We start from the raw sequence: 13,309 nt of genomic DNA, 5'->3' as shown, positions 1-13,309 counted from the left end.
CTCCCTTTTCCCTCAGCATGGCTGCCTCAGGAATTCTGGGAGGTGAAATCCACGAGTCATAAAAGAGCCAAGGTTGCCTACCCCTGGTATAAGGAGGAATCAATAGCACGTTGCATTCTTTTTATGTCACTATCAGAAAGCTCAGCTGAAATGCTAAGTGTTTCTTTGTAGCAATGTACAAGTATTTCTCCATTGTTTCCAACTGCATGCCCTGTGCATTACTACTTACTGGTATCTTATGATAGTAAATCTTTATCTAGTTAATCCACTATATGTACCTTTGTATATTATCTGTGTACAAAGTGGAATTCTAGAAATCAGCTAATGGGTAAGAATGAATTATCCAGACTTTCCACAAATCTGAAAAAACAGGCAGCGCATAACTTAGACACCTTTTAATTCTGAGAGCACAGATGTGGATATTCCATTGATAATTTGGTTCTGCTCTATAGAAAAAAAGCATATTATTTTAACGCAAGATTATTTGAAATACATGTTTTTCATGATTGAATAAATGTAATGCAGATAGAATGCTGAGCATTATCACCACTTTCATTTTAATTTACATTGTGTCTTTCTGCCCATAAGGACAAATACAATATTATTTTAACTTAGACTATTTCATATTAAATATAATTGTGATATCAATATTGTGATCTTTCCAAACCATAGTGAAATGAATGAAAAATTTCCATGATGGATCTTATTTGTTTTCAGGACTTAGTTTTTAGGACATTATTTTAAAAAAAATCCAAATATAGTCAAAATCATTGTCCTTGATTGAGACAGGTGGTTATAGAAACTGAATAAATAAAAAATAAAACTATATGTTAATAAAAAATAATTTACTCAATAATTATACTTTGTCTTTTAAAATGTTTTATTATGTGGCTTAGATAAGACCTGATTTGAAATGCTAAATATTTAAGTGTTGTAAATATATTTAAAATAAAGCAAATGTTTTATAATGTGGTTTGAAAATCACAATAGTAACAGACAGGGCAACTGAGACAACTTTTGGTTTATCCATATAAGTAGTTTTACATCTGCCAAGTTCTGTCCCTTTTCATTCTGAATCTCTATGCAGCCTTCTCCTGGCCAGTACTGACGGATAAATAAGATAAAGAAGCCGTGAACTAAGGGGTGGTTAGTCTGTTCCTTACTAAAGACCTTAGGTTTTTTTTCTTTTTAATTTCCGAGTGCTATGATGATATCATTGGAGGAGTGGGATGAAATTCTAATTTCTTTTTTTTTTATTACATTTATATCCCGCCCTTCTCCGAAGACTCAGGGCGGCTTACAAGCTTAGCAGTAGCCTTCATTCTATGTATATGCCTGCTTATTAGGGCTTTCACACACACCCCAAGCGGCATTATTACAAAGTCAGCTTATTGCCCCCAACAATCTGGGTCCTCATTTTACCTACCTCGGAAGGATGGAAGACTGAGTCAACCTTGAGCCTGGTGGGATGCGAACCTGCACTAATTGCAGGCAGCTGGTGTTACTTAAGGAGGCAGTAGCCCACTGCTCCACCAAGGCTTGAGGATAGTCCTTTTCCCTTTTTAAGGAGCTTCTTAAAAAAGACCTCAAAGGGTCTGAACCCTACAGAAGGCACAATATAATTTTGGCCTTAAGTTTCACTTCTGACATTCAGCAACGACTTAGGTTTTTCTATTGTATTTCAATTGAAATCTCTTTTGATAATGTTGAATCTAAATGATTTTTACTATTTCTGTGCTTAACAAAAACAGATTTCTTAATATTTCCATAAAAGGATCTTTATGTTTGCCTTTAATAGTAAAATGATTGCATGTCATAATGGAAGTATTTTAAATAGAAGATCATACAGCTTCTCTAACTTGGGTGCTGTCCAGACTTTACCTCCTAGAATTCCCAGCTGGCACTGCCATTACGATGAATTCTGAGAGGTAAAAACCCCACTTACTAACAATAATTGGGACTGGAAACTCTGTCATTAAGTAATACTGTAATAAGCCAAGAAAACATATGACTGTGCCGCTTAGCGACAGCAGTTCCCACAGTTCAGGTTGCCATGTAGTTAAGCAAGGACCACACAGGTCACTAAGCGAGGAGTTCATGTAACCAAAATTTTCAATTTATTTGTGGGAACTGTGAAGAAAAATTGCAAGTTGTGATTCCCATGATTGTGGAACACTGTGCTGGGTATAAGTACAAGGTCCTCTTGCAAGTACCACTCCTTCAGTGCCACTGTAAGTTTGAATGGTTGCCAAACAAATGGTTGTTAAACGAAGACCGCCTGTATTTAGGATGGTTAACTTGGGGAAACCTGGGGTAAAATATTATTTGGGGTTATGCACACAGAAAATGGGTAGTAAGAAATACTTGAAATGCTTGTGATAATATTTTTCAGCTGGTATGTAAAATAATTATATGTGTTTACCACATGGGTCTGAATGAAAGATTAATTACACTGCTTTAAGAGTTGCACTAATTTTTAGGAGCAAAATCCTTAAAACGACAGGAACTTTTTTCAAGTTTGTACTGATGTCTCAAAACAAGACAGGCTCCTTTAATGAATAGTAAAGGGACATCATGTTTATACAAGTAATCCCTTTTTTAGTACAGATAGTCTTCAACATTTGACCACAATTGTACACAAAATTTCCATTGTTAAGCGAGACATTCATTTTAAGTGAGTTTTGCTTCTTTTTACAACCCTCCTTGCCACAGTTGTTAAGTGAGTCACTGCAGTTGATAAGTTAGTAATCTGATTGTTAAGTGAACTTGGCTTCCCCATTATCTTTGCTTGTCAGAAGTTCACAAAAGGAGTATCTGAATTCTGATCACAGGATCATGAGGATACTGCAAAGCTCGTAACTCTGAAAAATGGTCATCAGTCACATTTTTCAGTCCCGTTGTAACATCACTAAACTAACTGTTGTCAGTCAAGGACTACCTGAACTCATTATTAAAGTGTATACAATCCTAATAGAGAAGGTATTTGCTTCTCTTACTTTGTGACTTTTTCTGGGCTGTTAGAAGTAACTGTGTTGGTAGTGTCAACATTCTTATGAGAGAATTTTAAGATAAATACCATTAGCAAATTTCTACATTTTTCATATGTAAACTATATATTTTTAATTTTATCCTAGGGAGCATATGTTGCAAATACTTCTTAGCATAACAGAGGCTGTCATGAGCAACTCCAAAGATGATCAAATAAAGGATGAATTTGGTCAAAGTTTAGCAGGTTTACTATTTCGGGTATGTCTCTTCTTTTTTTGTAGAGCAATTTAAACCTTGTTTTGAAGCGCTATAGTTAATTAAATTTATACATTGCCTGAGACCCAGATACACAGAAAATAATTGTGTTGCAGAGTTATGATATTTTATAGCACGATATAGCAAGGTCATGTATTTATCATACATTAGAAGCATATAAATGACAAAAACATAAAATGTTGGTAACATACGAAGTTCATTATTTGATATAGGTATTCCTTGTTTAATGACCACAATTGGGATTGGAATCTCATTTGTTAAGTGAAGCGGTCATTAAATGATATGTCACATGACTGCCTACATGACAACTTTGCTCAAAGACTGCAGTCACAGAACTCATAGTTGTGGTAGTTAAGTGGAGGGTGTCCCATGTCAAGGATGCAATGTACTTCTGGGGGGGGGCTCCACTCAGAAGGTGAAAAGGCTCCTTATCAAAGTCCAAGGACAATTTTCAGTCCATGAGCAAAGAGACACTTGTGTATGGCCTGTGCCAGGCATCCCAGGACTATTCCCACCTGCCCAAGGCATCCTACCCTTTTACCTTATTATGCTCCCTCTCTGCTCAGGAGCTGAAAATCCTGCTTGGATCTTGCCTCCTTTTCATCTCTAGGGACTTGCTAAAAGAGCTGTCTATTGAAACTGATTTCAAACAGAACAGAGCTGGAAGGGACCTTGGAGGTCTTCTAGTCCCAACCCCCTGCTCAAGTAGGAGACCCTATACCATTTCAGATAGGTAGCTGTCCAGTCTCTTCTTAAAAACCTCCAGTGATGAAGACCTACAACTTCTGAAGGCAAGCTGTTCCACTGGTTAATTGTCTACACAGTTAGGAAGTGTCTCCTTAATTCCAGGTTGCTTCTCTCCTTGATTAGTTTCCATTCATTGTTTCTTGTCTTGCCTTCTGGTCCTCTGGAAAATAAGTTGACCCCCTCTTCTTTGTGGCAGCCCCTCAAATACTGGAATACTGCTATCATGTTAGCCCGTAGTTCTCTAGACTGACTATACCTAGTTCCTCCAACTGTTCTTCATATGTTTTTGTCTCCAGGCTTTTATGCATCTTAGTTGCTGCTCTTTGCACTTTTTTCAAAGTCTTAACATCTTTTTTGTAATGTGGTGACCAAAACTGGATGCAGTATTCCTGGTGTGGTCTTACTAAGGCTTTATAAAGCAGTACTAATACTTCACGTTTTTGATTCTATGCCTCTGTTTATACAACCCAAGATTGTATAAGCTTTTTGACTGTTGCCACACACTGCCGGCTCATGTTTAAGTGATTGTCCACTAGGACTCCAAGATCCCTCTCACAGTTATTGTTTTTCAGTCTGGTTTTTGCCAACTCTGTACTTGTGCCTTTAGTTTTTCCTACCTAGGCATAAAACCTTGCTTTTCTCCACATTAAATTTCATGTTGTTGGATAGGGACCATTGTTTAAGTCTGTCAAGATCTTTTTAGATCCTGAGCTTGTCTTCTGGGCTGTTGGCTATTTCTGCCAGCTTAGTGTCATCATCAAATTTGATGAGTTCCCCTTCTATTTCCTCATGTAAGTCATTTATGAAGATACTGAAGAGTACTGGCCTTAAGATGGAACCTTGTGGTACCCCACTACTTACTTCCCTCCATGTAGATATAGTACCATTAAGGACTACTCATTGAGTATGGTTTGTCAGCCAGTTACAAATCCATCTGGTGGTGATGCTGTCTATCCCACATTTTTCTAGGTTATCAACAAGTAGGTTGTGGTCTACAGTATCGAATGCCTTGCTAAAGTCTAAGTGTACTGTGTGCACAGCATTTCACTGGTCTACTAATTAATCACTGTCAAAGAATGAAATAAGATTGGTTTGGCATGATCTGTTTTTAACAAACCTGTGCTGGCCACCAGTTATAACTTTATTTGTTTCTAGAGATGTTCACATATCTGTTTTTTGAATATTTTTTTCCAGTATCTCTATAAGTACTGATGTTAGTCTGTAGTTTCCTAGATCTGTTTTTTTGCTTTTTTGAAGATGGAACCACCACGTTTCAGTAATGGCAACTATATTATATCTGCCTTCATGTACTAATACTTCAAGTTCACCCTGTTTGTTCCCTGAGCTTTGAGGGCTAGTGTACAGGCAATGGGGTCCTTTATGGGTCTTGGGTAGATTTCTTATATCTTCTATTTTGTAACTAGGATTTCCATCCTTTCCATCACTTTCTACTTCATTATGTTTTTCTTTTTTCTTTCTTCTTTCTCTTTACTCCCTACTTGCTTATGTGATTGGTTATCTAGTGGTTTTTGCTTTGAATTAGCTTCTAAAGGTTGTGAAAATTCCCCCCCCCCCATTTTAACTTGCAACTAATAGATTTGGGAACAGAATCAAATAGCTTTTAAAAATGAAAAAAAAAAGACTTTTAATGTTGTTTACTAGAGGAAAAGATAATAAAAATATTATTGTTTACCTAAAATGAAGTTTAACTAGTAATCAACAATTTCAGAATACAGGTAAATTGGATGTTTTGCTGTACTTAATTGCTCATATTGCATAATTCATATAGAAGACAAAACATTTGAAACATTTTAAATCTAAAAAAGCGAATACAAAATAATAGGAATCGGTTATGTGTTTGCATGGAACACTTTTGTGGTTTTCCTAGATACAGTGTAGTATACACTATTCCATAATGTGGAATGATGCATCTACCTTGAACAATCCGGTATGAATGTATTTATCCTTTCCTTTCATTAGAAATATGTACAGATAGTCCTCAACTTACAACTACAATTGAGCCCAAGATTTCCATTGCTAAGCAAGACAGTTGTTAAATGATTTTTATGACCTTTCTCTCACAGTTGTTAAGCGAATCACTGCAGCCATTATGTTAGTAAGCTTCCCCATTCAGTTTGCATCTCAGAAGGTCACAAAGGTGATCTTGGAACGCCGTAACTGTGATAAATGCCAAACATATAAATTTTGATCATGTGACTGTGGGGGAATGCTGCAGCAGTCATAAGTGTGAAAACTGTCATAAGTCACTTTTTAAAGTGCCATTGTAACTTTGAACAATCACTAAATGACTGGTTGTAAGTCAAGGATTACCTAGAAATCAGTTCATTTGAATTTCATTTATTTGAAGATGAGAATCCAAACTGTTCTCCATTCTTCCTTGTCTTTTAACCACAGACTCTCATTGTGGCTTGGATCCGAGCAAATTTGAGTGTTTACATTTCTCGTGAGCTCTGGGACGAGTTGCTACGTGTGCTGTCATGCCTTACAGATTGGGAAGAACTAATAATGGAATGGGCTAATATAATGGATTCTTTAACATCTGTTTTAGCAAGAACAGTATATGGTGTTGAAATGACCAACTTGCCACTAGATAAGCTAAGTGAACAAAAAGAGAAAATACAAAAAGGAAGAGGTAAATAATAAGCAAATGATTGTATTGAAATTATCCTTATGAAATGAGAAAAATAGTAAATGCTAAAAACAAATATTGTGCTCAATGCAATTTTAAAGCTTATTCTAAATATTTAAAGGGCTATTGTTTGAAAGGTCATGCAAGGAGATCACGTGAGGCCTCTATATACTGATTTTCCCTAAAAAGTACCTATTCAATGGAATTTGACATTCTCCAACATGTATAAGCAGTTTATTTTCTTGTGATCAAATTCAAAAGCAGATAATACTTTATTTCAATTCAAATCCCAGTGGAAATCTAAGAAATATTTATTATTTATTTGCATAATTCTGGAATGATAAACTGTTCAAAAAACTTCCTATCCTTGAATCCTAGCAGTGTATGAAAAATATATGAGACATGAGATGAAAAGATATCTGTTTAACCTTATAGGGTGTAAACGTTATTAAATTTATTTATAGTTGTGATGAAGGTTGGAAGTCACTTTTTTATATATATTTTATATCCTTTCTTTTTTTTCTTCCTTTTTTCTCTGCCTATTCTATTATTTTTATTATCTTCTCTTTCCCTAAACTTGGTTTCTATTAATGTAACTACAATCCCTACAATTTTTTTCTTAAAAAAGAAATATTCTAATGCATGAAAAATGTAGAGAAGTAAATAAACAACAGTGTAATTTCCATACATATATTTATTTTATATACTGGATATATTGTTTTCATAATTTTGAGATACTTTGATGTTTACAAGTTATTTGGGGATATTATACGACATGAATTAGCAGTTCTATGTTTAGAACATAGAATAATAGGGTTGGAAATGACCTGGGAGGTCTTCTAGGACAAATGTCTGTCCAGTCTCTTCTTGAAAACCTCCAGTGATGGAGCACACTACTTCTGGAATTAAGCTGTTCCACTGATTAATTGTTATCACTGTCCGGAAATGTCGCCTTAATTCTAGATTGTATCTCTTAAAAGATCTTCCACATGTCTAGTTCTTGTCCTCCACTCAGTTGTTTTGGAGAATAAGTTGATTCCATCTTCTCTATGACAGCCCCTCAAGTACTGGAAGTCTGCTATCGTATTATTCCTGGTCCTTTTCTTTGTTAGACTAGACCAGGGGTAGGCAACCTTGGCTCTTTTATGACTCGTGGACTTCAACTCCCAGAATTCCTGAGCCAGCCACGCTGAGGGGAAAGGGAGAGGTTTCCAAGCTGAGCCATGCTGGCTCAGGAATTCTGGGAGTTGAAGTCCACGAGTCATAAAAGAGCTGAGGTTGCCTACCCCTGGAGTAGACATACCAAGTTCTCTCAATCCATCATATGGTTTTAGCCTCCAGACCCCTTTCTTGTATCGTGGTGACCGAAATTGGATGCAGTATTCAAAGTGTGATCTCACCCATGCAGTATAAAGCATCACTAACACGTCACATGATCTTGAAACTATCCCTCTGTTGATGCAACCTAAGATTTCATGAGCTTTTTTGGCAGCTGCAGCACACTGATGGCTCATATTTAAGTAAGGAGCTGCTTATTGCCCCAGAGCGTGATTGAGACTGTTGGTGTGAAAGCAACATAGCAAGCTGCAAAATGCCACTGCCAGAACAGTTTACCGTTAGGCATTTTGTTTCGAGTGGGACTTTTAGGTTTGAAACACTGAAGCGCTAAAGAAGTGGTTATTTGTTTTCAAACGGTGCCCCAGAATGCTCATGGGACTGAATAGAATGAACTTTAGCAAGTTCTCTACACTTTTGGAAAGTCCAGTGTTTGCTTTCTGTTACTCACTAGCCCAGGGGTAGGCAACCCTGGCTCTTTTATGACTCATGGACTTCAACTCCCAGAAATCCTGAGTCAGCATAGCTGACTCAGGAATTCTGGGAGTTGAAGTCCATGAGTCATAAAAGAGCCGAGGTTGCCTACCCCTGCACTAGCCAGCTCCTCACTTCTTTGTCTGCCAGGGTCTCTGCCACAACAACTGTAGACCTTTTCCTCCTTTCTGGTATTTAAACCTCACAAAGGCAGCCCACGTGTAAAAAAAGATGGGAATTGATAGGGATGAGCTGGTCAAATAAAGGAGGGAGACAGCAATTTCAAGTTGACTGGTAGATCTGGCAAAAACCTCTATAACAGCTCTCTAATGCAGAAACAGCACAGCACTGTGAGTTGCAAGCTTAGGTGTTGTTGTTTTTTTCCAGATTGTACTCTTGAGTGCATGAGATCTTTTCATTCACTATTTGTAACTCTTGATGTGGGGAGTTACTCCAGACCTCTTATCTTTGTTGCTCCTCTGCATTCTTTCTTGGGTCTGAACATTTTTTTTTGTATTGTGGTGACCAGAAATGGATGTAGTAGTCATTATTTGGTCACACCAGTGCAGTATAAAGTGGTACTATCATTTCACCTGATCTGGAAACTATTCCTCTGTTGATAGGACTACATTAGTTTTTTTTTGGCAACTGAAGCACACTGCTGGATCATACTTAACTGGTGGTCTATTAGGACAGGGCTTTTCAACCTTTTCACCCATTGTACCACTTTTAGGATATGGCAACATCCGAGTACCACCAGTCACCAGCAAGGTGTCAAAAACTTGATGACCATAAAAAAAAGGAAAAAAGTGATGAAGTACAGGTAGTCCCCGACTTACAACACTTCGCTTAGTGACTTTGCAAAGTTACAATGCATTGAAAAAAGTGCCTCCCAAGCCACAGCCGAGCAAGACACCTGCCTGCCCGCCCGGTAGCGCTCTTCCTCCTGTCTGAGGTTTTCATTGTTGTGAGCATTTCTGTTGAGGATTGGCAGTGGGGGTGGGGTGGGGGTGTTTGGTTTTTATTCCCCCCATCTGCTGGGTGGTTGCAGCAGTTTTGGTCACTTTACATGACCCTGGGACACTGTGACTGTCATAAATATGAATCAGTTGCCAAGCATCTGAATGTAAATCACAAGACCCTAGAGATGCTACAACATTCCAGCTGATCGGCACTTCTTCTGGGCTCAGCAGATGTGCCAGGATCAGCGCCAAGCTCCAGCTGGAGCCTGGCACTGATCCTGCCGCTTCCACTGAGCCCTGACAGCCCCTAAGAAGCGCTGATCCTTGCACTTCTGCTGAGCCCTGACAGCCCTGCAGCTCCAGCCGTCTCTCGCTCAGGCTTGTGTGGTGCTGCCAGCGGTTCAGCTCATTCCCCTCCCCCGCTACCACTTTTCTAGGATGGTCGCGTACCACCTGCCAGGTGCCAATGTACCACAGGTGGTACCCATACCACTGGTTGAAAAGCCCTGTATTAGGACACCTCTCACAGTTGCTACTGTTGAGCCAGATACTACCTATTCTATATCGGTGCATTGTTTTTTTTTCTTGCCTATCTGTAAGCAAAGGTCTGCTTTGGTTTAGCTACTGGCTCTCTATTCTTATATACACTTCTTGCTTTTACTGCTATTAACTGCTTGCTTCAGCAGATTCTTACAAAAACCTATTTATTGGGGAAGTTTCCAATAGGTTGTGTTCATTATTTAATTATTCCTTAATTACATTCCTGAAATCAGAATTGGTTTACAGTTTTCGTGCTAGAAATCATTTTAAAGTATTTAAATGACAACTCCAGTTTAGCCACTTGTATTGGAGATTAATCAATTGGTTAACTGTTCTTGTTAATTAGATTTTTATTTACAATCTGATGTTCTTGAATTCTCTAAGTACATTAAGGTTAAATTTGCTGTACTTTCCATTACTGAAAGGTGGCATTTTAGAATCTCAAAAAGGAGCTGCAGTTGGAAGATCATTTTCTTTAAGCTGGAGAGATCATCCTGACGTTACAGAACCAATGAGATTTAGGAGTGCTACCACCTCAGGAGTACCAGGAATTGAGAAAGCAAGGAATATAGTGCGTCAGAGAACAACAGGTTAGAAAATAAAATAATAAAATGTCTAATAATAAAAATGTCAGTAATTTTTTTAAAAAATTAATTTCTAACATTTCATATTTCCTTTGATTTGTTGAGTTGCTCTGTAAACCATCTGGTTTTTGTGGCGGTTTCTATATAATTCTGCATATGAATTGTTTTCATTGCCCTAGGACTCTTCTAAAGATCTGGCAACCCTCCCCTTGGCTTAGAATTTGTATGTGAATCAAATATTAGAGTGAGTGTTTCTGGTCCAGTTAGTATAAGACACTTAACTTGGATGTAGGTAGAGAGGGGAACTTTCCGTTTTGGTTATTCAATGTTAATTATGTAGAATTAATGTGTAAATTTAAATTGTAAGTGGTTGGGATTGCAAACTTATTGAGATTTCACACACCTATGTCTAAAAAATAGTTGGGCCATCATTTATAGGATCAGCACGTCATAATTTGGCAGCACATACTTGGTTTTTGATTCTGGTTATTCAGTGGAGGATTCCATTGCATTGATTGAAACAACATTTGAAACTCTTACATGGTTCCTCCTGTAGTTTCTGTGTATCTGTGCACATGTTTTCAAGTATTTAATCGGTTCTTTAATTTTATGGAAGATTCAAAGGTTATATTTGTATAATGTAAAGACCTTTGCTATTAAATTGCAAGATTATTGTGACTGGCAGGTTCGATATTATTATAAGTTATATAGTTTGAAATACTTGTAGCTCTAAGAGTAAAAACAAAATTCTTGGAAAATCTGTAACAAATACTTTCGCATTCTTTTGGTGTTCAAAAATGCTTGTAATTTTTCATCAACTTTGGAAGTTTGATTAGTAACATGACCTCTACTGTAAAAAATATTCCTCTGATTGCCTCTCAGTTTCTTTTACTACCTTTCTGGGGTTCATAGTAAGACATTTTCAACTCCATTTTTTGTGTGTGGGGGGGCTTTACTTTTCTTCATTCATCTTTATTAATTTAAATCATGGCTTGTTTTAATCATGGTTTCTTAAAAAAAATACAGGTTTAGTCTCAACAGAGAACCCATGGTTTAGTTGGCCTCTTCCTAGTTGTATTTTTGTAGTCTCTTTATCACACATGGATGAAACACTGCGTAGACCCCAGAAGCTTTTAAAATAGGAAAGGACTTTTGCCAGGAACTTCATGTTTCATAAGGACTTATTCTTGCAAAGATTTCTATATTTGTAATGGATGTATGGTCTATAGCAGGGGTCCCCAACCCCCTGGCCGCAGATTGGAACCAGTCCATGGCCTGTTAGGAATCAGACCATGCAAGCAGCAGCCGAGTGAGTGAAGCTTTTTAAAAGTTTTTATAAAATTGTTGGTAACATTTGCCTTCGGATGAACTGCAGCTATTGTTTCAACTATTCAAAATACTGTACACTGTTCAGTTCTGTCTTATTTCCCTATTTTAATTATAGATACTTATAGTTATATGAGGTTGATTTTTATAAGTTATCATGAAGAGTTTTGGGGTTTTTTTTCAGTTTCAGAACAACAGCTTTATAAACTGAAAAGGTGAATCCACTGGTACCCCCTACTCTTTTAGTAGGCTTAATTTCCCTCAGTATTTACTCCTGGCTCCATTCTATAGGGATTTTTGGGTAAGGTAAGACTAGAACTTAGCATCTCCCATATGATATGTTCAGTATGCAGAAACCTTGTGCCTTGGAAAAGGTACACAGTTGAAAAGTATTACTAAGCAGAGGGAATTAGTTCTATTATCAACCATTTGTGTACAAATCTTAGTTGTGAGACTTGTCCAGAAGCAAATTCTTTTCTTGTTCTCCACCATAATATAAGAACTTACCATTTATTGCTTAGCTTGGAAAACTATTGTATCAGATTCATGGTTCTTTACTATTGCCTCCTTTAACTACGCTACAGGTAGTTAACCACACATTTAGTGACAGTTCAAACTTGCAATAGCACTGAATGAGTGGTGCTTGCAACCAGTTCTCAGAGTTTCAGCTGCTGCAAGACTCCACATTCGCATGATCACAATCCTGGCATCTGGCTTGCAATTATAATGTCGCATTTGCCCACGGCTGAGTTTTTTTTTGTCTGGCTTCAAACAAGCAAGGGTAATGGGGGAAACCAGCAAGAGGTTGCAAATGGCAACCATGTAATGTTTCACTTAACGATGGAAACTAGGAATGGTAGAATTGTTATCACTAAGCGGGACATTCACATGGCATGTTGCTTTATGACCACCGTGCTTAGCAACAGCAATTCTGATCCCAATTGCCATTGTTAACTAGGGACTACCGGTATGGCGTTCTTGTTCAACCACTCTATCTTTGCCCATCATCCAACAATTTCATATAGCTCCCCAAGAAACAGAAGGACCCATTTTCTTCCTATTCTATTTCCTGGTAAATATCTAATTTGCCAATTTTCCAGGTGGCTCACCATTCTTCTGTGGTGAATAATCTGATAGAAAGCATTCCCTTTACATTTTTCTATGATAGTATCAACAATGCTTTTAATAGAATTTGGATTTCTCTTTTTTGAGTGTTATTAGAGTAAATGAGATATGGTTCCTCTCCAAATGAAAACATGAAGTTAATTATTTGGACCTTTGCAATTTTCAAAGCATTACATTCAAACCCATCCTTTGGAACAGAATTATCAGGTCACTGCTAACAACATGATTATGGTTTTCTACATCAATAAATAATGTAACATACATTGTCTAAGCTTTTTCAGATGAGATTGATGCCTCTGCCA

General features: G+C 37.4%; 1 protein-coding gene across 1 annotated transcript in view; it reads left to right on the top strand.

Moving 5' to 3' along the window:
* RALGAPA2 (Ral GTPase activating protein catalytic subunit alpha 2) overlaps positions 1-13,309 on the top strand; it is a 192,220-nt gene that overhangs the window by 52,258 nt on the left and 126,653 nt on the right. The window contains exons 14-16 of the mRNA XM_083358327.1: positions 3,135-3,246; positions 6,427-6,664; positions 10,398-10,562. Coding sequence (XP_083214453.1) covers positions 3,135-3,246; positions 6,427-6,664; positions 10,398-10,562 — 515 coding nt within the window. The remainder of the gene's footprint in view (positions 1-3,134; positions 3,247-6,426; positions 6,665-10,397; positions 10,563-13,309) is intronic.

This window comes from Vipera ursinii (genome assembly GCF_947247035.1).
Source record: "Vipera ursinii genome assembly, chromosome: 3".
Classification (NCBI taxonomy): Eukaryota; Metazoa; Chordata; class Lepidosauria; order Squamata; family Viperidae; genus Vipera; species Vipera ursinii.
The sequence above is the reverse complement of the archived record's forward strand: the minus strand, read 5'-3'. Positions and strand labels throughout refer to the sequence as shown.